This window comes from Cervus elaphus, chromosome 24, assembly GCF_910594005.1.
Source record: "Cervus elaphus chromosome 24, mCerEla1.1, whole genome shotgun sequence".
Lineage (NCBI taxonomy): Eukaryota > Metazoa > Chordata > Mammalia > Artiodactyla > Cervidae > Cervus > Cervus elaphus.
In genome coordinates, this window is record NC_057838.1 from 36943885 (window position 1) to 36966530 (window position 22646).

The 22646-nt window shown below is 35.7% G+C and overlaps 1 protein-coding gene across 1 annotated transcript in view; it reads right to left on the reverse strand.

Annotated features, from left to right (window-relative positions):
* The window catches only part of CNTN6 (contactin 6), a 319063-nt gene that overhangs the window by 97950 nt on the left and 198467 nt on the right, over window positions 1-22646 (reverse strand). Inside the window, 2 exon segments of the mRNA XM_043886787.1 lie at window positions 9573-9675; window positions 11287-11490. Of these exon segments, the coding sequence (XP_043742722.1) occupies window positions 9573-9675; window positions 11287-11490 (307 nt within the window).

Genomic DNA, 22646 nt, shown 5'->3' on the forward strand with positions numbered 1-22646 from the left:
GAGCCTAGGGAGACAAGAAAACTCAATACGGTACCTGGGATAGAATGTTAGAATTAAAAAGGATATCAAGTAAAAACCAAGGAAATTTGAATGAAGTATGGCTTTAGTTAATAAAGGTGTATTCATGTTTGTTCATTATTTATAGCATAAGTACCATCTTAATTTAAAATATTAATAATAGGGAAACTGTGTGGTATTATATGGGATTTTACTATACTGTCAGCTGACTTTTCTGTCCTAAAACTGTTGTTTTAAAATTTTGGGGGGGGAAAGGGTATTAATGAAGTGGGAGAAAAAGAGGCAAGAATCTTCTATTTCTCAGAGACACAAAAAAATTCCTTCAATAACAGTCTCTTATTAGTTCTACCAAAGAAATTGAGTGACTCTTTCCAGTCTCAGTTTAAAAAGGAGTAAAGATCATCAGGCAAGTTCCCAGAGTGAGTTTCCTGAATCTTCCTTCATTGAAAGTTTGTAAGGAAAGAACAGATTCCAGGAAAAAAAAAAAAAAGTGTGATCCATGTTGTTACATCAATCCTATTTTCAGTAGCCTGTGAACTCCCTAGGGTCTTTCTATTATCTTTATATCCCCAGGGCCTAGCCAGCATCTGCTGTCAGAATTCCTCCTGACTAAGTGAAAGCATAAAGGAATTAACTATTGAATAAGATACTCAATGCATATTTACTAAGTTAATAGATACCGGAGCTTAATTTGCCAAGTGAGTGAATGAGGGGATGTCAATAATCCTCGAGAATAAATACGTTATTTTAAAATGGTAAATCCATTGTTCTGAGCAAGTCCTTGAAGATTGTGTTAGCAAAGAAATATAATGTAGAAATCCCTTCTCTCCTTCCTGTGTATTCCTTTTTACCTTCTCAGTCAAAGCACCACTGACAATTACAGTACCACAGTTTATTAATTGTTATTATGTATTGATTGCCTATTATAAGCTAGGGATTATGATAAGGGAGTGGTGAAGTTTAAAATTCTTTCCAGTCCTTACATCAATCCTATTCTCTTTATAGTCCACCTGCCTATCTATCTATTCATCCATCTAGTTTTTTGCTTTGTTTTACTGATAGGGAGACCGATCATAGTGGCCCAACCATTGACGGGGAAAGAAAAGGAAGATAGCACTGAGTCGTGTTCGACTCTTGCGATCCCATAAACTGTAGCCTACCAGGTTTCTCTCTCCATGGGATTCTCCAGACAAGAACACTGGAGTGGGTTGCCATTTCCTTTTTCAGGGGAACTTGACAGGGGGACTGAGTATTTAAACCCTGGTCTCTTCAAAACCTATACACTTCCTAGAACACAATGTTTCCTTGAAATGTTAGTGAATCCACTAAGACGACGTTCAGCCCTATGGTGAGTGTGTGTTTATGTGTTCCTTTGTTGAGGATCACTGTCTTTCAGTTTTTCAAAGATTGGCTTGAATGCTTGTCAGTTCTCATATTTGCATGAAATTTACCATATCATCTTATGCAAACCAATAGAAAATCATGATAAAATGCAAAGCAATTAGAAAGAATCTAAAGAGTAGCTTCAGTATACTACATTGTGGGACAACAGGACAAGCTATTCATAGGAAAATAATTTACTCTCTATCCATTTAACTTAATGAGGAATTTTTTTTTAAATGAACTATTAGCCATTCAAATGGGAAATTTTTAAAATGTCTCTCTGAATTTTTTTAAAGCAAGTGTTGAAATCCTGAAAACCCTGAATGCACCTAGTTTAATATTAACATATTATTGGCCAGAGATGTACTAGTACCACAGGCATTAGTTTCTGCAAAAAACTAACAATGTGTTAAAATGCTACTGTCGTTCTGAACTTCCTGAGTAATCTTTCTGTGGTATGCTCTTCAATGATGTCCATATGTGTAAAAGAAAGCAAAGTCAGATAGCTGCTCTTTCATCTGAAAGTTCTGGAATAGATAACAACATCTTGGTGAGACTTCATATTTACTGCTTAGCATTAATAGCTAAGCTGGGGTATCTTTTCCTTCATAAATTAGAAAAAAAATGAATAAGATATACCTTTATACATAAATATCATTGTCTATACATAAATATAGTCCTCTGTGTGAAGGCTTCATGACACATAGGAATGTTGAGTAAAGCGACTAATTTTATTTGCATTCCAGAGCACTGACAGCAAAGTTATTAAGTTAAGAAAAAAAAAGAAAAGTAAATATGTTTGGTTGTTTATGAGAGTGGTAGAAGAGTTATGATTATATCAGTTTAACTTCTTTATTAAGAATAAAGGCATATATTTTCTTGAAAGGAGACACACAGATCTATCAGTCAATCACAGTATATTTGAATAGCACCTATTCAAGGAGTTTCTCAGGGTATTTCACAATACAATTAATTTGCAGCTTGGATAATTAAGAGTCTGCCATGTTAAACAAATGAGACAAAGCTGAGAATTGAAAGCTGTGATCATGTCAGCTCTGAAACTCCAACATAGAAAGTGAGATACATGTCCCCAAAGTCATAGTAATTAAAGTTCAAGCAGGTATCTGAAGTTTTGTCTTAATTATTCTATATTCACATTAGCCCATGGTGGTTTAAGACGGTTAGGGTCTTTGAGTAGACACTCTAGCCAGCCTTCCATAGATCTCATTCTCCACACACTCTGCGTGCGTGACTACAGCAGCCCCCTAGGTTGGTTGGTATATTTTCTATAGTTTTCCTAATCATCTATCCTAGATTTTTATAAATAGTGGCTATTACCATTGCCATATATAAACCAGTGGGGTGTATCCTCCACAATGGCCCTGATTGATTTTTAGAGAGTTTTTTCTTCTCATTCAAAAATAATGAATTTTGAAAAGGTTATCTTTTGAATTATCAAAAACTTTAATATATAAAATTAAACTTGCTATTTGCTGGAATACTATAATTGCAGATTACTATCCATAATTTTACCATCCATAATTACTATCCATAATGAAATACCCATAATTTCATTCTCAGATAATATCTTTTTTACCGTTTTGCTGAAAATTTTCAGGCCTTTTAAAGGAAAACATTTACAGAGTTGAGGGCTAGCTGCATCTGCACATGGGGAGTTAATTTGTATATTAAAAGATAATTTGATGTAAATATCAAATGGCTATAAGCATGAGTTTTGGAGTCAGAATCGATTTTTAATTTGAATTGCAAATTTACAACTTATGTATATCAATTATTTCATTTCTCTAAACTTCACCTTTTTACCTTCAAAATTAGCCTTAAAAAAAAAAATCTGGAATTTAGCACTGTTGGATTAACTGGACCTACATTTACTCTCCTGCCAGAAACAATTAGAAAACTGTACAAATATAATGGGAAACAAACCTGATTTCAGGGAAGTAACAATGGGCAGCATAAAACTGTGATCCCTAAAGGATGGGAAATGTATGAAGTAAGCCATTGATATCCCAGATTTTTTACCTCCAGGCACTTTCCAGAACACTGAATGAAGAAGCAAACATAAATAGGACAAGACTGCATCACTGAGTTAGGAGACGCAAGGTGGCTGAAGTGGCTGGGATTGCACAGCAGAGTATCAGAGACAATGGGCCTAGAGAAAGAAAGTGCTCCAGAAATCTACATAAGAATCATAAATGAGGCTGAGCAAAGAACAATTTTCAGAGCACAAACAGGGCTGAAAGATGTTAGAATTCCAACATGCTAAAGAAGAGAGATAGTAAACATTTAGAGCATTTGATAGGAAGAAACATCTTAGAAATAAACTAGCCTTAGACTAACATCTACTCCATACCCTAGGAAGTTGAAAAATAGGCTACAGAAAGGTCAAGCTGATTCACTGCAACTTAATTCCTATCAATAAAATCCAATACTTGAAAGAAATACACAACAATCCAGCTTTTAACAACAGAATATTTATTATATCTCAAATTAAATTATTAGATAACCTGAAAAGCATAAAAAATAGGAATCATGATTAGAAGCAAAAACAGTCAACAGAAACAGATCCATAAATTATTGAGATGCTAAACTTAGCTAACAAGGACATTCGTATCATCAATAGGTCTTCTGAATAAATAGCTAGGGGTTATATGTAAAGAAACTGCAGACCTCAGTCTCTAAGTAAGAGAGTCTTTAGGGAAACCTGAAGATAACAGGGAAAACAGAAAGAAAAACAATAGAGGGAGTTTTAGCCTCTGAAACCACAGCTATGGCAAACAGTAAACACAGCCTAACTCCTTGCCAGATAAACATAAAAGTTTACACTAAAATCTAGTGTAAAATCACTTACTTTTACCTGTTACATCGTACTAGGTTTTAACAACAAAAATATATAAAAGGACAATTAAAATGTACATTCTACAGAGAAAAGCAAACAGTGGGACCAAACTCAAATACGGCAAATATTTTTAAACTATCACATTGGGAATTTTAAACTACTAAAATTAATATGGTAAGGGCTCTAATGGAAAAAGCAGACAGCGTGAAAGAACAGAGGATTAATGTAGCGGAAAAAAAAGAGTAATTCTAAGAAAGGATCAAAAGGAAGTGATAGATATAAAAACACTGTAATGTAAATGAGAATGTCTTTGATAGGTTTGCCAGTGGACTGAGCATGACGAAGGAAAGAGTAAGTGAATGAGACGAAATGTCAATGGAAACATCCCAAATTAATGTGAAGAGAAAGAAAGAAAAAGGAAAGAAAGAAGGGACTATCCGGCAACTGGGGGCAACTACAAATGGTGAAACAGATGTCTAATGGGAACACCAGAAGGAAAGGAAAGAGAGAAATGAACAGAGTAAATATTTGAGGTAAGAATGACTGGAAATTTTCCAAAATTAGTGACAGTTACCAAACCACAGGCCCAGGAAGCTCAGAGGCCAATAAGCAAGATAAATTCCAAAATAATCTACCCATTCAAGAGAAGGAATATTCCCAGGATAAAGGGAATTATTTCCTAGCACTTAGGAAATATTTCCACAAATATTTCATGAAAACCAGCCTGTATTTCAGAAACTGTCTAAAGTCCTTTAAAAAAAATGGTGAATATGATGTGGCAATGACTTGTATTATTTTGTGTGTTGTGTTCCTCTTTCCTATTCACCTACTAATTTCCTTACTCCCCCCTCTACTTCCCCTCCTTTCTCATTAACTAAAATACATAAACCTTAGTTTAATGAATGTATAATTTATAACATAAATAGTGGTCCGTAATTAGTTAGCAAAAGTGTTTAGAAACATTGTTGATAAGAGAAAGAACTCTTGATTTTATTCCTCACTGAACCAATTAGCTTTTTCAGTTTGGGGTGTATCCAACTTACTACAGAGAAGTGTAGTACCTCAGAAAGTGAATGAGGAGATTTACAAGGATTTGTACAAAGCAGTCCCAACATTGTCTGGAACATATTTGTTTGAAACAAAAAATATAACAAAATCAAGTATTGCACGCAATATTTTTATAAAGAGTTGTCAGAGAACATGATTTATAATTATCATTCAGTAGTTTGTAAAACACTTGGCAATAGACCTGCAAATAGATATTTATCATTTAAAAAGGGGGTTGATTTTGTTCTTTTCAGATTGTTAATTATGTTTACCAATTAATTAACTTTCCAGGGGGTGCATTGTTTGTGTGTATGTTAATGTTGCAAATTCAGAAAAGTCAGTAGAGTATTTGGCAAATGTCCACTGCAGAGGGCACAGGCAGTAAAAAATCCTTTTTGTTAGTAGCTAACATTTGCATAATATTTTCCAAATATATAAAGAATTTTCATCTACATTTTGTTCATCTGAAGAAATGAGAACTATATCTGCACTTCAGTTACACAGAATATATGTTTCTTATGTAGAACATTTTAACAGTATCATTATGTCCTTGTGGATGCTTCAGACTTTCCATTTTAACAATGAAGCATTTCAGTTCCATATTAATAATAGCTTTAATAAATATAATCTCAACAATGATTAACTTTGTCAGATAAAATGTTACGGGACATACTCCACTAAATCAATTATTTCCTTGACAATTTTCTAAGAGGTACAGTGAAGCAATTCATATCATTTTCCCATTCTTCCTTAATTTTATTTCATGTGCATCAACTCTTTTATATATAAACTTAACAATGAACATACACTTTATCATTGAGGAATTTTTATTTTGTACATACACATCATATTTCCCATATTTTTACTTGTATTATACACTGTAATCTTCAAAACAATACAGGAGATAGATATCATTTTAATCTTTTTTGATGAGGATATGGAAATTCATAACAGTTAAGAAGGATGTTTGCTGATGGTCAGACAACTCTTGAGAAAATTGAGAATTCAATCTGCTTCCTCTAACTTGGAGAGTAGTTATCTTAACCATTTACTCAAAAGTTTCTAAGTTCAGAACTTAAAATCAGGTGAAACTAAATTTAAAGTGCCCTTTCTTTCTTAACAGAAGCATGAAATTTAACCAGTTACTTATATACTTTGAGCCTCATCATCTTCCTCAAATATAATAAAAATATGAGGTACCCTGCACAACTAAGAGGATTAGGCATATCATATAAATTCTTAGCTATAAATGACTAGCACATGAAATTTATTTACATGAGATTCTTGAGAACTAGCATCAATCCTTTTCACTTATTTATTATGTGAATATTTTTTAAATTACAGGAATCTATATTTCCTGATGCCCAACATGATAAACTATTAATATTCTTTTCATTAGTTTTCTTTATAAATAAATCAATAAATTTTCAAAATATTTTGTTGATATTTTATGGTGTTTTATATACTTTAATTTCTGAGAAAGCTTGAAAATGGTGAAAGTTCATCATATCTTTCAAGACAAGTAAACAAAAACTGACAAAACTCCCATTTGTCAATCTCTTAAAATAATTTAAACAACCTATAATTATTTATTGAACAAATACTATGGGGCCAAATATGTAAAATTCAACAGCCCATGAGCTGAGAATTTCCAGGTATTCAAGCTAGATTTAGAAAAGGCAGAGGAACCAGAGATCAAATTGCCAACATCCGTTGGATCATCGAAAAAGCAAGAGAATTCCAGAAAAACATCTACTTCTGCTTTATTGACCAGACTAAGCTTTTGATTGTGTGGATCACAACAAACTGTGGATAATTCTTAAAGAGATGGGAATACCTTCCTTGCTCCTGAGAAATCTGTATGGAGGTCAAAAAGAAACAGAACTGGACATGGAACAATGGACTGGTTTCAAATTTGGAAAGGAGTATGTTAAGACTGTATATTGTCACCCTACTTATTTAATTTATATGCAGAGAACATGATGCAAAATACTGGGTTGAATGAAGCTCAAGCTAAAATCAAGATCGCCAGGAGAGATATCAGTAACCTCAGATATGCAGATGACACCATCCTTATGGCAAAAAGTGAAGAACTAAAGAGCCTCTTGATGAAAGTGAAAGAGGAGAGTGAAAAATTTGGCTTAAAATTCAACACTCAAAAATGAAGATCATGGCAACTGGTCCCATCATTTCATGATTAGAGGAAATAATGGAAACAGAGGAAAACTTTATTTTTGGGGGCTCCAAAATCACTGCAGATGGTGACTGCAGCCTTGAAATTAAAAGATGCTTGCTCCTTGGAAGAAAAGCTATGACCAACCTAGACAGCACATTAAGAAGCAGAGACTTTACTTTGCCAACAAAGGTCCATCTAGCCAAAGCTATGGTTTTTCCAGTAGTCATGGATGTGAGTTCAACCATGAAGAAAGGTGAACACTGCAGAACTGATGATTTTGCACTCTGTGGTTTTGGAGAAGACTCTTGAGAATCTCTTGAACTGCAAGGAGCTCATACCAGTTATCCTAGAGGATATCCTGAATATTCATTGGAAGGACTGATGCTGAAGCTAAAGCTCCAATACTTTGGCCACCTGATGCAAACAACTGACTCATCGGAAAAGACCCTGATGCTGGGAAAGATTGAAGGCAGGAGAAGGGGACAACAGAGGATGAGATGGTTGGATGGCATCACCAACTCAATGGACGTGAGTTTGAGCAAGCTCCCGAAGCTGGTGATGGGACAGGGAAACCTGGCATGCTTGTCAGTGGTTTCGCAAAGAGTCAGGCACAACTGAGCAACTGAACTGACAATCAATTCTGATGCTTTGCGACCCTGTGGACTGTAGCCTGCCAGGCTCCTCTCCCCACAGGATTCTCTAGGCAAGAATAGTGGAGTGGGTTGCAATTTCCTCTTCCAGTGGATCTTCCCAATCCAGGGATTGAACCCATATCTCCTGCTGCTCTTGCATTGCAGGCAGATTCTTTACCACTTAGCCACTAGGAAATAGAGCCAAATAATGCTGATTACAAAATATTTAGTACCAGCACTATTTGGATTGGGCTTCCCCTGTGGCTCAGTGGTAAAGAATCCCACCCGCAGTGCAGGAAATATAGAAGATATTGGTTCCATCCCTGTGTCTGGAAGATCCCCTGGAGGAGGAAATGGCAACTCATTACAGTATTCTTGCCTGGCAAATTCCATGGACAGAGAAGCCTGGCAGTCTACACTCCTTAGTGCTGGAAAGAGTCGAACACCACTGAGCATGCATACACAAACGAACAAACATTATTTGGGTTGCTTGGCATATTTGCTTAGTAATAGGATGAAGACTTTTAAGGATATTTCCAGTAGTTTTGAATGTGAATCATTATTTCTGAGTATGAGGTCCACATTAGGAATCGATTCTGGATTTATAGGTAAGTACTTAAAAGTGGTGCTGAGAGTGATGTCTCTTACCATTCAAAGTATGTTCTATAGGTAAGAAGAATCACTATTACTTAGGAGTTTGTTGGAAATGAAGAAATCAGATAATACACCAAATATATTGAATCTCAATTTAGCTATCTCCCAGATAATTCATATGTACATTAATATTTTAAAGTGGAATTTTATCACTTTGTTACTTGGTTACTGGTGTTTATGGGTGTCAAAATGAAATTTTAAAATTGCCAAAATGCAGTGTTCTGAAAATTCCATGAAAAAAAAAGCAGATAAGTGGCTGGATTCAAAGCTTTCCAAACTTATTGCTTATAAACACTTATCTGAGTAGTAAAACAAAATGCTTCCCCTACCAGGACATGTTTGGCTCAATTCAAATTATCCACTATGAACAATGGCCTTTAATTTGCCTTATTTTGGAAACTAGCTGTGCAGGTTTTTCATTTACAAGAGTTGTTGATTAATTAAGCAAGGAGACACTCCAGGTAATATATTTCTGGAAGTACAAGAAAATAGAGTGAAGGGTACGTCAAAAATTTAGTGACCTGCTTGTCATCTTACGCAAGCTCACTTACCGCTTTGCAATGTGCTGCCTCAGTGACTGACACTGTGGTCAAGCTAGAGTAAATATTGGCCCAGTTGGGAGAATCATCTCTCCAGTCACTTTTAGAGTATTGATATTAGACATGTTTATTTAAAGTCCAATCAGAAAGTTCCACTTTTGCCCAGCTTTTAAAATGTTTGTTAATTTACCTACAGAGCAACATTTGAATACCAAAATATTTGTTTGTATTAATTAAAACAATTAGAAAAAACAAAACAACCTTACTTTCCAAGGGCAAAACATTCCAGTTTTACAGATGAATCCTTTGCAGCTTGCATAGTTTCAGGAAAACGCACTTCAATCTTTGGTTCATATTCCCCCATCACACCTGTTAAATACCAAAAGAGCTAGCAGCATTTCTAAAGAACAGAGATTTTCCATGAAGCAAATACTTTAGTTATCAAAATTTGATTATTCTGTCCTTTAGTTAACAGTCTTTTTCTATACTGATGGTGAATGATGGAGAGCATCACTTCATGATGCTGTTTAAAAAATTAGTTCATTCCTCTCTCCCCTAAAAAAGAAATACCTAAGATATACCAAAATATAAGAATAAATGCATGCCAAATTTCCCTGTATTCCACAAGAACATATTAAAAATAAAATAAATTATTTTACAAAATAAAAATACTTCCTTTTTTAGAACTTAATCATTCTAAACATTCGAAGAGGCTGTGGTTGAAAAGACAGATTTCTATTTCATTCAAATAAATTGTTAAATTTTATTTTTTCTATTTCTTTGATGTGATATTTCTTGAGTGACTACTTTTAGAAGAGATTTTTTTTTACTATTGTGTGTGATGCTTTTGTATATTTTTATCATAAATATATTGAAAAGAATAGAGGAGATGGAATAATGAAGGAATTAAGAAGAGAAGTTAAGAAAGTAAGTAGATGGGGAGAAAAAAGGCCAATATGATAGTTTCTATGCACATCACTGGCTTAGGAGCTCTTGTGATCATGAACAGAGCACTCACTGAAGGAGAGAAATTGGACTTACAGTGGTTGATGAATTCTAAATTAGGACCATGCGAATATATTTGAATAGTTAGTGATTATAAAAGCTCTGTCACAAGAACTCCCTGTATGGAGCTAATTCCATGATTCTGTTAGCCATCCTTAAATTATATTCCTGTTTTTCTTGAACGTAGGAGAAAAACTCTATGGACATATTACACTTTAAGTTCAGAATCTGATCATAAAATGCTTCAACAGATATTTCCATCTTTACATTTACCACTGTGAATATTTAATTAAAGAATCAACTAGAGGATTTTTCTACTTTGATGACTTTCTTAGGTTTTCTAGCTCTAAATCTTGTAGCAGCTATGGCTTGACTAAACTACAAAATCATCAGAGACCAATCTAAATTATGTTCCTTGGAGAAATATAATTAGTATGAATTTTGTGTTTCATTTTTCTTTGGAATGCTCATTATTAATGTTGACTTGATTTACTTTCCTTGGATGTGAATTGTTTTCCTGCTTTGCCAACTAGGAAAAAAAAAGGGTGAACAAAAGAGACAAATATGGAAAAGAAAGTGGCATTAAAGAAAAGCTGTATCATATATTCATTGAAAATATATTAGATTAATGAATAATTTGGTCAGCACTCACACATTCACACACACATGATTACTCTCCCAAACATTTTTTCTTTTTTAATAAAATATTTCTTAAGCAAACAAAGGATCTATTTCAGATTCAGAGAGGAAGTGGCATAGCATTCTCAGAATCATCTATACTATACCTTGTGGATTAATTATATAGTTTTCTATTATTTTTGACAATATGTAATTTTCATCATATTTGTGAATTAAACCTCAAATCCTAGATATTATGGCTCTGCTGAAACAGATGAAAGCAGAAAGCTCTACAGATATCTCCAAGTTTCAAAATTCACAGACAAAATTTATCCCTAAGAAAACTCATCATCTTACCATCAGTGCGCTGTACCAATGGAGTGGGTGGTCCTTGAACACTTTTCTGGGCTTCTTTGTTTGTTATGAAGCAGGTGTAGTTGCCAACATCTGATGGCTCCACTTTGGCAATGTACAAGTTCCCTGTCTCTTGTGATACAAACCGTCTGTTGTCCTCTTGAACATATAAGGGGTTATCATTGAAAGTCCATGCATAAGATAAATCTGGAAACAGAACAAAATAAGTATTATCCTTACTGTATTCATTTTTATCTGAAAGTTTTTTTTTTTTTAATTTTTTTATTAGTTGGAGGCTAATTGCTTCACAACATTTCAGTGGGTTTTGTCATACATTGATATGAATCAGCCATAGATTTACACTTATTCCCCATCCCGATCCCCCCTCCCATCTCCCTCTCCACCCGATTCCTCTGGGTCTTCCCAGTGCACCAGGCTGGAGCACTTGTCTCGTGCATCCCACCTGGGCTGGTGATCTGTTTCACCATAGATAGTATACATGCTGTTCTTTTGAAACATCCCACCCTCACATTCTCCCACAGAGTTCAAAAGTCTTTTCTGTATTTCTGTGTCTCTTTTTCTGTTTTGCATATAGGGTTATCGTTACCATCTTTCTAAATTCCATATATATGTGTTAGTATGCTGTAATGTTCTTTATCTTTCTGGCTTACTTCACTCTGTATAAGGGGCTCCAGTTTCATCCATCTCATTAGGACTGGTTCAAATGAATTCTTTTTGACGGCTGAGTAAAATTCCATGGTGTATATGTACCACAGCTTCCTTATCCATTCATCTGCTGATGGGCATCTAGGTTGCTTCCATGTTCTGGCTATTATAAACAGTGCTGTGATGAACATTGGGGTGCACGTGTCTCTTTCAGATCTGGTTTCCTCAGTGTGTATGCCCAGAAGTGGTATTCCTGGGTCATATGGCAGTTCTATTTCCAGTTTTTTAAGAAATCTCCACACTGTTTTCCATAGTGGCTGTACTAGTTTGCATTCCCACCAACAGTGTAAGAGGGTTCCCTTTTCTCCACAGCCTCTCCAGCATTTATTGCTTGTAGACTTTTGGATAGCAGCCATCCTGACTGGTGTGTAATGGTACCTCATTGTGGTTTTGATTTGCATTTCTCTAATAATGAGTGATGTTGAGCACCTTTTCATGTGTTTGTTAGCCATCTGTATGTCTTCTTTGGAGAAATGTCTGTTTAGTTCTCTGGCCCATTTTTTGATTGGGTCATTTATTTTTCTGGAATTGAGCTGCAGGAGTTGCTTGTATATTTTTGAGATTAATCCTTTGTCTGTTTCTTCATTTGCTATTATTTTCTCCCAATCTGACGGCTGTCTTTTCACCTTACTTATAGTTTCTTTTGTAGTGCAAAAGCTTTTAAGTTTCATTAGGTCCCATTTGTTTAGTTTTTCTTTTATTTCCAATATTCTGGGAGGTGGGTCATAGAGGATCTTGCTGTGATTTATGTCGGAGAGTGTTTTGCCTATGTTCTCCTCTAGGAGTTTTATAGTTTCTGGTCTTACATTTAGATCTTTAATCCATTTTGAGTTTATTTTTGTGTATGGTGTTAGAAAGTGTTCTAGTTTCATTCTTTTGCAAGTGGTTGACCAGTTTTCCCAACACCACTTGTTAAAGAGGTTGTCTTTTTTCCATTGTATATCCTTGCCTCCTTTGTCAAAGATAAGGTGTCCATAGGTTCGTGGATTTATCTCTGGGCTTTCTATTCTGTTCCATTGGTCTATATTTCTGTCTTTGTGCCAGTACCACACTGTCTTGATGACTGTGGCTTTGTAGTAGAGTCTGAAGTCAGGCAGGTTGATTCCTCCAGTTCCATTCTTCTTTCTCAAGATTACTTTGGCTATTCGAGGTTTTTTGTATTTCCATACAAATTGTGAAATTCTTTGGTCTAGTTCTGTGAAAAATACCGTTGGTAGCTTGATAGGGATTGCATTGAATCTATAGATTGCTTTGGGTAGAATAGCCATTTTGACAATATTGATTCTTCCAATCCATGAACACGGTATGTTTCTCCATCTGTTTGTGTCCTCTTTGATTTCTTTCATCAGTGTTTTATAGTTTTCTATGTATAGGTCTTTTGTTTCTTTAGGTAGATATACTCCTAAGTATTTTATTCTTTTTGTTGCAATGGTGAATGGTATTGTTTCCTTAAGTTCTCTTTCTGTTTTTTCATTGTTAGTATATAGGAATGCAAGGGATTTCTGTGTGTTAATTTTATATCCTGCAACTTTACTATATTCATTGATTAGTTCTAGTAATTTTCTGGTAGAGTCTTTAGGGTTTTCTATATAGAGGATCATGTCATCTGCAAACAGTGAGAGTTTCACTTCTTCTTTTCCTATCTGGATTCCTTTTACTTCTTTTTCTGCTCTGATTGCTGTGGCCAGAACTTCCAACACTATGTTGAACAGTAGTGGTGAGAGTGGGCACCCTTGTCTTGTTCCTGATTTCAGGGGAAATGCTTTCAATTTTTCACCATTGAGGGTGATGCTTGCTGTGGGTTTGTCATATATAGCTTTTATTATGTTGAGGTATGTTCCTTCTATTCCTGCTTTTTGGAGAGTTTTAATCATAAATGAGTGTTGAATTTTGTCAAAGGCTTTCTCTGCATCTATTGAGATAATCATATGGTTTTTATCTTTCAATTTGTTAATGTGGTGTATTACATTGATTGATTTGCGGATATTGAAGAATCCTTGCATTCCTGGGATAAAGCCCACTTGGTCGTGGTGTATGATTTTTTTAATATGTTGTTGGATTCTGTTTGCTAGAATTTTGTTAAGGATTTTTGCATCTATGTTCATCAGTGATATTGGCCTGTAGTTTTCTTTTTTTGTGGCATCTTTGTCAGGTTTTGGAATTAGGGTGATGGTGGCCTCATAGAATGAGTTTGGAAGTTTACCTTCTTCTGCAATTTTCTGGAAGAGTTTGAGTAAGGTAGGTGTTAGCTCTTCTCTAAATTTTTGGTAGAATTCAGCTGTGAAGCCATCTGGTCCTGGGCTTTTGTTTGCTGGAAGATTTTTGATTACAGTTTCGATTTCCTTGCCTGTGATGGGTCTGTTAAGATCTTCTATTTCTTCCTGGCTCAGTTTTGGAAAGTTATACTTTTCTAAGAATTTGTCCATTTCATCCAAGTTGTCCATTTTATTGGCATAGAGCTGCTGGTAGTAGTCTCTTATGATCCTTTGTATTTCCGTGTTGTCTGTTGTGATCTCTCCATTTTCATTTCTAATTTTGTTAATTTGGTTCTTCTCTCTTTGTTTCCTAATGAGTCTTGCTAATGGTTTGTCAATTTTGTTTATTTTTTCAAAAAACCAGCTTTTAGCTTTGTTGATTTTTGCTATGGTCTCTTTAGTTTCTATTGCATTTATTTCTGCCTTAATTTTTATGATTTCTTTCCTTCTGCTAACCCTGGGGTTCTTCATTTCTTCCTTCTCTAATTGCTTTAGGTGTAGAGTTAGGTTATTTATTTATCTGAAAGTTTTGCGCCCTACTTCTCCATAAATAGAATACAACTGTGCCCCTGTTTGTCCAGTTTGTGCCTGTCGTTCTGATGTAATTGTTTTATTTCTTCATAGTTAAGTATTTCCCAATTTGGATGATATGGTTTTCCTGTCCATCACTGGCTTTGTGTAATTAGAGATGTGATGGTGAGATGTCAAGGGAACAAGTGGATGAATTTATTAAGAAAAATTATATGATATAAAATATTATGAGCTCAAAGTGTACACTGAATTTCTGCATCAATGCTCTTGTTAAAGCTGTGCTTCTCAATATGCAATCAGAAGGATGCCCATATTAATCATCTTTGGGGTGCTTGCTAAAAATTTTACTTCAAGATATAAGTTCAGGGACCCTACCACTTGGAGTCATTCATTCAATTATTACACAATTTCTGAACATCTCTTTTGTGACCATTTTTGGACTTAGAACACATTAAAGTAAAACCTGTGCCTTATAAAACTCAACCTAGTAAACTGATCACAACTAGTGAGGATAATCTCAATGTGGGCTGACATGTGCTTTGGCAGAAGCATCACTGGAACCCAGATGAGGAGCCTAGGATGATCTGTGGTCAGAAAAGTCTTCTGAGAAGAATTCTGTGCTCAAACTAGAAGGATGAATGGGAGCTATCCAGGCAACAGATGAGCAAACATTGCTCAGAGAACAAAAGCTTGAAGATGAAAGAGAGCATATCATTTTTGCTGAACATCAATCAACCTCTGGAAATCTTATATATAAATATGAATATAAATATATAGAAGCATATATAACTGGTATAATTATCATGCTATAAAATGCACAAATCCTAAGTGTTCAGTTCAGTTAATTGTAACAGTCTAAGCACTATGAAATCACCAGCCTAAAATAAATTATGGAACATTCCCATCTTTAGAAACTTTATTATGTCCTTATCTGTCAACCTCTACTGTTGTAACAACTACCAGATTTCTATCATCATAGGTTATTGAATTTCATAAAAATAGAATCAAACAGAATGCACTTCTTTTTGAACTTTTATATTGGAATATAGTTGCTTAACAATGTTGTGTTAATTGCAAATGTACAGTAGAGTGATTCAGTTATCAATTTTTCCCCCATGTAGGTTATTTCAGAGTATTGAACAGAGTTACCTGTGCTATATAGTAGGTCTTTGTTGATTATTTTAAATATAGCAGTGTGTACATATCAGTCTCCAACTCCCAATGTACTATTTTGTGTCTGGTTTGTTTAATGTATCTTAGTGTTCCCTATGTCGTTGTGACTGTCAGTACTTTTTTTCTTTCTATTACTGAATGGAATTCCATTTTTGTGAATATACCACAATCTGTTTGGCTGCTTTCTTGTTGAAGATTGAATTGTTCCAATTAGAATTGTTTCCATTTGGAGACCATTATATTGGATTGGCCAAAAAGTTCATTTGGGTTTTTCTATACGATGTTATGGAAAGACCTCAATGACATTTTTGGCCAATCCAATGCATTAGGTTCAAATAAGCATTATTTTCTAAGACTGTCTGTGGACATTTTCACCTTTCTTTGTTAAGTCACTGGATGTGAACTACAGGGTAGATGCATGTTTTACTTAAAAAAAAACTACAAAAGAATTTTCCAGTTATACTAGTTGATATCTCTATCTGCAATATATAAGAGTTAGAATTGGTCTACATCTCTGCAAAAATTATGTGTTGTCATTTTTTAAATTCTATCTAGATATTGTTGAGCAAGGGGGTTGCAGGTGGCACTAGTGGTAAAGAATCTGCCTGCCAATGCAGGAGATGCCAGAGATGCGGGTTCGATCCCTGAGTCAGGAAGATACCCTGGAGGAGGACATGGCAAGCCACTCCAGCATTCTTGCCTGGAGAATTCCATGGGCAGAGGAGCCTGGCAGGCCACAGCCCGTGGGGTCACAAAGAATCAGAAATGACTGAAGTGACTTAGCCAGCATGCATCACTAAGCAAAGGAAAATAGTCTCATGTATTAAGGTTTCATAAGTGTGGTGCTAATAAAAAGGTTAAGAAATTGTATGTATTGTGAAAACTAGATACAAATGAACTTATATCAAGGAAAGTGGAAGAACATAACTGGTTCAAAAATGACCCCCTCCCCAAATATGTGGAAGATATAGGTGTTGGGGGGGAAAAGGGGAAATATACTAGTGATGGTTAAAACGGCTTCAACTGTAGATGAACTTGGACATCACACATTTGGAAATCACAGCTTGAAGGAGAACAGTTAAGGCAACTGGGAACCCCTTATCCAGACAGAGGTTACAGTTCATGTTTGTCATCTGTACTTATGTTAAAACTAGTGGAGAGGCAAGACATGGCAGAGACAAAAAAAAAAAAGAAAGCTAATTATTTCTATAATGTTCTATCAGTTCTCTCCAGATAGAAGCAGACTACCTGAAACATTCTTCACTAATTGAACTGATTCAAAATTCACTAGAGGCATGATGAAGCAATATGAATTGAAAGCTATTTTGACCTTAAATCTGATCCATATACAAAAACTCTTGAGAAAATGCGTGCGTACTCTGTTGTTTTAATCGTGTCTGGCTCTTTGTGACCCTATAGACTATAACCTGCCAGGCTCCTCTGTCCGTGGGATTCTCCAGGCAAGAATACTGGAGTGGGTCGCCATGACCTCCTCCCGGGGTTCTTCCTGACCCAGGGATTGAACCCATATCTCTTAAGCCTCCTGTATTTCCTGCACTGCAGGTGGATTCTTTATTCACTGAGCCACCTGGGAAGTCCCTTGAGAAAGTGGGAATGTGTGAATTTTGGCATCTTTATCATCTCTTTCAAACCAAGAAAAAAAAGATAAAGTATTAACAATATACTTAGGGAACCAGATTTGTTTTTAAAGAATGAAAGAAAAGAAGATAGAAAGGAGACAGAAGAAAATAATGAGTTTACAAAAAACAGACTAAATTAAATCACATATATTAAATTATATATTATATGTGCAATGTATTAAATTCTGACAACAATTCATAAATGATTTCAGTAAGAATAAATTCATCTGAATAGCCAGAACTCTGGTATCATTCTCAGGAATGAAGAAGATACGAGAGAAATATACAACAAAGAGGATGAACAGCAACAAAAATGCCACTTAAGCATGAAACATAAAAATTCACAAAGTGTCATTAAGCCTGTAAAATTACTGCTCAGGAAGAAAAGCAATCTAAGACATGTCATTACATGAAAAGTACATTGTAAATAAAAATGTTTGGTGTGATCTCATAAAAAATTATGCATTTATATGCATGAGAACTTAGGTGTGTGTGTATTTCTGCAAATTTTTAAATTTAAAAATCTAGGAATGTATACAGTGGCTTTCTCAAGGGAAGGGAAAGGAACATAGAAGACTTTCACTCTCTATATAATTTGTGCCTCCCATATTTGAATATTTAATTATTATGTGATATTTGTGTAAATGGGAAAAATAAACAACGGGATTCATAATGTACCAGGAAAGCTAAACACAAGAATGGGTTATCATTTACAAAAAAAAAAAGATGGATAGTATTATTCTTTTAATGTCCTTTATTCTTACTCTGGACTATTTAGACTGGAGTATTATGTTTTATTCAGAGCACATTAGGAAACATGTTAAGGTGCAAATAGCTAATCTTACCCTAGCAATTTGGTTTATTAACATCTGAGTGAAGTACCATGGAATCTGTATTTTCAACAGCCTATAAATGACTTGAGGTTGAATTGTAATGTTATGTTCAGAGTACCCATTATTGAGAGGGACCTAAAAAATCTCAAGTATATTGAGATAGGTAGCCAAAATGTAGCCAAGCCCAGAAGTTAATACACCAAAGAAAGTGGTAAGAACTTAGATTTTGACCCTGGAGGGCAGAAGTGGAGAAAAATAACTGAGTTGTTTTCATAGGTCAAATGGCTATGACATTCACAAAGCGTTAAAAAAAAAAAAAAAAAGCTCTCTCCACTGATGTCCAGAAGGCCAAAGTAGGACTTGTGGCTGCTGGACCTTATAGTATGCTATTTGACTACATTAAGATACAGTGAAGATCAGTCCAAACTTTAGAGCTATTCCAGCAGAAGACCTCAGAGATAGTAAGTTTTCTATTATTAAAGATGACCAAACAGAGAATGGATGAGAATTGCTTGAGGTGTTGCAAAAGAAGTTTATTTTTGCAGTGAATGGGAAGCTAAACCCATGTCTCTCTGAATGGTCTACTCCACTCTCAACATTCCTTTGAGTTTTCTGAGTCTATGCTTTTAGGTCAACTGTGCATAAATAAGTCACTTAAAAAAAAATATGTTTTGACATTCTTGTCCTGTTCCCAGGTATTGAATCTTTGTGGTTTTTTTTTTTTTTCCCCCCCCTTGGCAAGTCCCTACCAGGGTCTTTTATCACTTCATATGGGCTCTTGTGTCTGAGTTTCTTTACTGATGTCCTTTGCTACTTCACTTCTAAGCCTGTTGCTCTGTCTTCACCAGAGAGATGCTCAAAGGGTTTTGTTTGAAACTGGAGAGCCACCTAGATAGTAAATTTTTTTCAGTATAAAGAGGAGGAGAAAATGTAGTTCAGGTTTCCCTGTTGTCAGTGACTCTTCATCTTTCGAACCTTCTGTGAAATAAAGACAAATCTTGAGCAAATTCCCAGGGCTGTGTTCAGCTTAGGTATCTTTAATCGATGCCTCTGTGGGAAGAGGAATAAGTTCTAGCCCTCTGAAATCCAAAGCAACTCCTTTCGCTTAACAGAAATTACACATTGCCACTGGTGCTCAGGAAATCTTTGTATACTTTTACCCTATAATCTTGGGGCCAGAGACTATAATTTTCATCTCTCCCTAGGTGAATTCATTTTTACCTTACTACTAAAGCTTTCTGATCTGTTCCTACATGTAGTGTATCCTTCTTCAATAGTGGGATATTTAGAAGCTACTTGAAGAATGTGCTCAGAAATAAGGAAGATGACATAAGGAATAATTTTGAAAAAATAGAAGCACTTTTGTTTCATACTTGTTTCATCATTCCTACAATTTGTTTTGTGAGGTTAATTGGCTATTGCAAATATGCCTGCTATATAGGGAAGGATACTGGAGCTAGGGGTTTAAATGTAATCTTCCAAAATTATGCTGTTAACATGTAAAAAGAGGCAGAACTTGAATCTTGGTCCTTCTAATGTCTAATTCTTCTTTCTTGCCATCAGACTTCCAAAAACCTCAGCATATCTGAGCCTACTCACATCTAGGCCAGTTATTCCTCACATTCCCTCCCCTATCATACTGCCTATCCTGGGTTCAATTTCCTCAGAATCTTACAGAATAAATGATTAACCTGCTATTCTAAATTACTCCAACAAGCTTATAGCTACTATTAGCAGGGAAGAGAACACATTTGCAAAACCTGTAGTAAGTAATTCTCCTCTCTATGAAGGTCTCTCTGGAGCAGAGATTTTAAAACTTCAATGTGCATCACAATCACCTGGAGGACTTGGTAAACCATGAACTAATGAGTTTCTCATTCATTAGGTCTGAGGAGGGGCCAGAAAATTGCCGTTGTTAACAGATTCCCAGGGGGTGTTGATAGTGAGGGAGTTTTCTTTGAAAATCATTGCTGTTAATGGTAAAACTCAGTCTTCTCTGGGAGATCTCACTAGGGAAGGTTTGATAGAATGGTGGTCACGTTGTATATTTGCCTTCAGGTGGTGTGTAGGAATTTGGAGAAGAGTGTGTTCCGCAACTCACAGATTCATGGCATGTCTGGAATGGTAGGGACCTGAAATTTCTTCCAGCCCAACCCCCTCATTTTACAGGCAAATAAGCAGAAAGGAAGATGACAGTAGCTCTGAGACTAGAATCCAGGTGTCCTTTGTACCCTTCTGTGAACTGGTGAAGACGCAAAGTTGCAAGCTCTTCCTGTCACTATTATTTTTCATCCTGCCCTGCTCCTTTCTCCCCACTGGCTGCCTTTTCCCATTCATCCAAACAGCCAGCCTGCAATGGGGGCTTTTATCTTTTTTTTTTTTTTCCTTCATCAGCCACTGCTGTGCTTAATTTGTATATTTTTTAATGGGAAAAGAAGAAAAATACCTTGCAAATTGGAAGTTTAAAATCCTTCCCATTTGGCTTTTCTTAATTAAATGTATAATTCATGAGCCACTTAAGTTGAAATCGCTGAATTTTTAAATATTTTCTCCACCATCTATGACATTTATCTGTTATTAATGATTGTGATGTATTTTCCCTGTGATGATTCAGCAGGAACATTAGAACTGAATGATAATTGGTCTTCCCTGAGCCATTGTTTGTAGTTTCACACTGACACCATCCTCTATAATTTTATTATTATTAGAAATGGAAGATCTGCAGTAAGCAATTGAAGACTATCTGCTGCTCTGCCAAGCATACAAAAAATCCTATTTTCCCCAGAGCCTGATTATGTTTTGACATCTTTTATAGCCTTATATCTTGTACTCTGATATTGAAAATACAAACACAAAGATACATGCAAGCATACCCATTATATGGGATGTAATTTTTATTAGAGGAGAAGCATCTCATGGGAAAGAAACTTGCAAAAATAAACACTGACACTGAGAACTTCTACTGGCACTGTAAAAGGGCCTCAAAATTGGTAGCATGTTTCTTGAGGTAGAAAATAAATGAGCAGAATAAAGAATCTGAAGCACAGTGCTCAGATTTAGTGGATAAATCCACCCTTTGGAATATTCCAGTATGAGTGTACTTTACTGCAAACGTTGTGTACTGCTCCAGGGTTAAATGTGACTGGCTCTTAGGTGGTAAATCATGGTTATGCTAGCTCAGTGGTAAAGACCTAATCCAAGAAGAATAATTTCTTTTCTGGGTTGAAGTCATTGATATTGGTGCTGAGCAAGTTTATGATGCAAGCCAGAAAACTGCCCTGACACCCTCATAATCACTCCTATTTGAGTTCCCATTTGTTCCACAATTACTGCTTGACCACCTAGACTTTATTAGATGCCTTTAGATTTACAACACCTCCTGTTTGGAATCATGGAGATGATTACCTTTGTGCCCTACAAACAACCACTAAGTAAAGGCCCTCTGAGTTTCTATGATTTGTTGTTGTTGTTTAGTTGCTCAGTCATGTCCAACTCTTTCTTTTTCAACTCTTTATTTTTTACAGTGATTCCATGGACTGTAGCCTGCCAGGCTCCTCTGTCCATGAGATTTTCCAGGCAAGAATATTGGAGTGGGTTGCCATTTTCTTCTCCAGGACAGACAGCCACTAAGTAAAGGCCCTCTGAGTTCCTATGGTTACTAGCTCCCAACGAATTCTAGGACAGCTTCAGTACTGGTAAATCCTTCCCGAAGAAGGAATAAAAACCCATGCAACTCTGAGTAAACTTCAAGGTGTGATCCAATTCTAAGGAAGCCAGGGTCAGTCATAGGGCAAAATACAGAAGGACTAGACTTCTTTCCCCCTCAGTTTCCATCCTCCATGGGTGAGCTTAAAATAGTGAACATAAGACATGGGCAACACCAGTGGATCTCCACCAGAGGTGAGCTTGATCACTAGGGATATTTGTCAATGTCTAGAGCCATTTTCTCATTCTCACAAGTGGAGAGGGAGTGTTACTGGCACCAAGTGTGTACAGGCCAAGGGTGCCATTAATATCTTAACGACGCACAGGACAAGCCTTGTGAAAAGAAATATCTTGTCCTAAGCTGCCAATAGTGCTGATATTGAGAAACTCTGGGTTAAACAAGTGGCAATAGATTGTATTTGGCCACCTGATGTGAAGAGCTGACTCATTTGAAAAGACCCTGATGCTGGGAAAGATTGAAGGCAGGAAGAGAAGGGAAC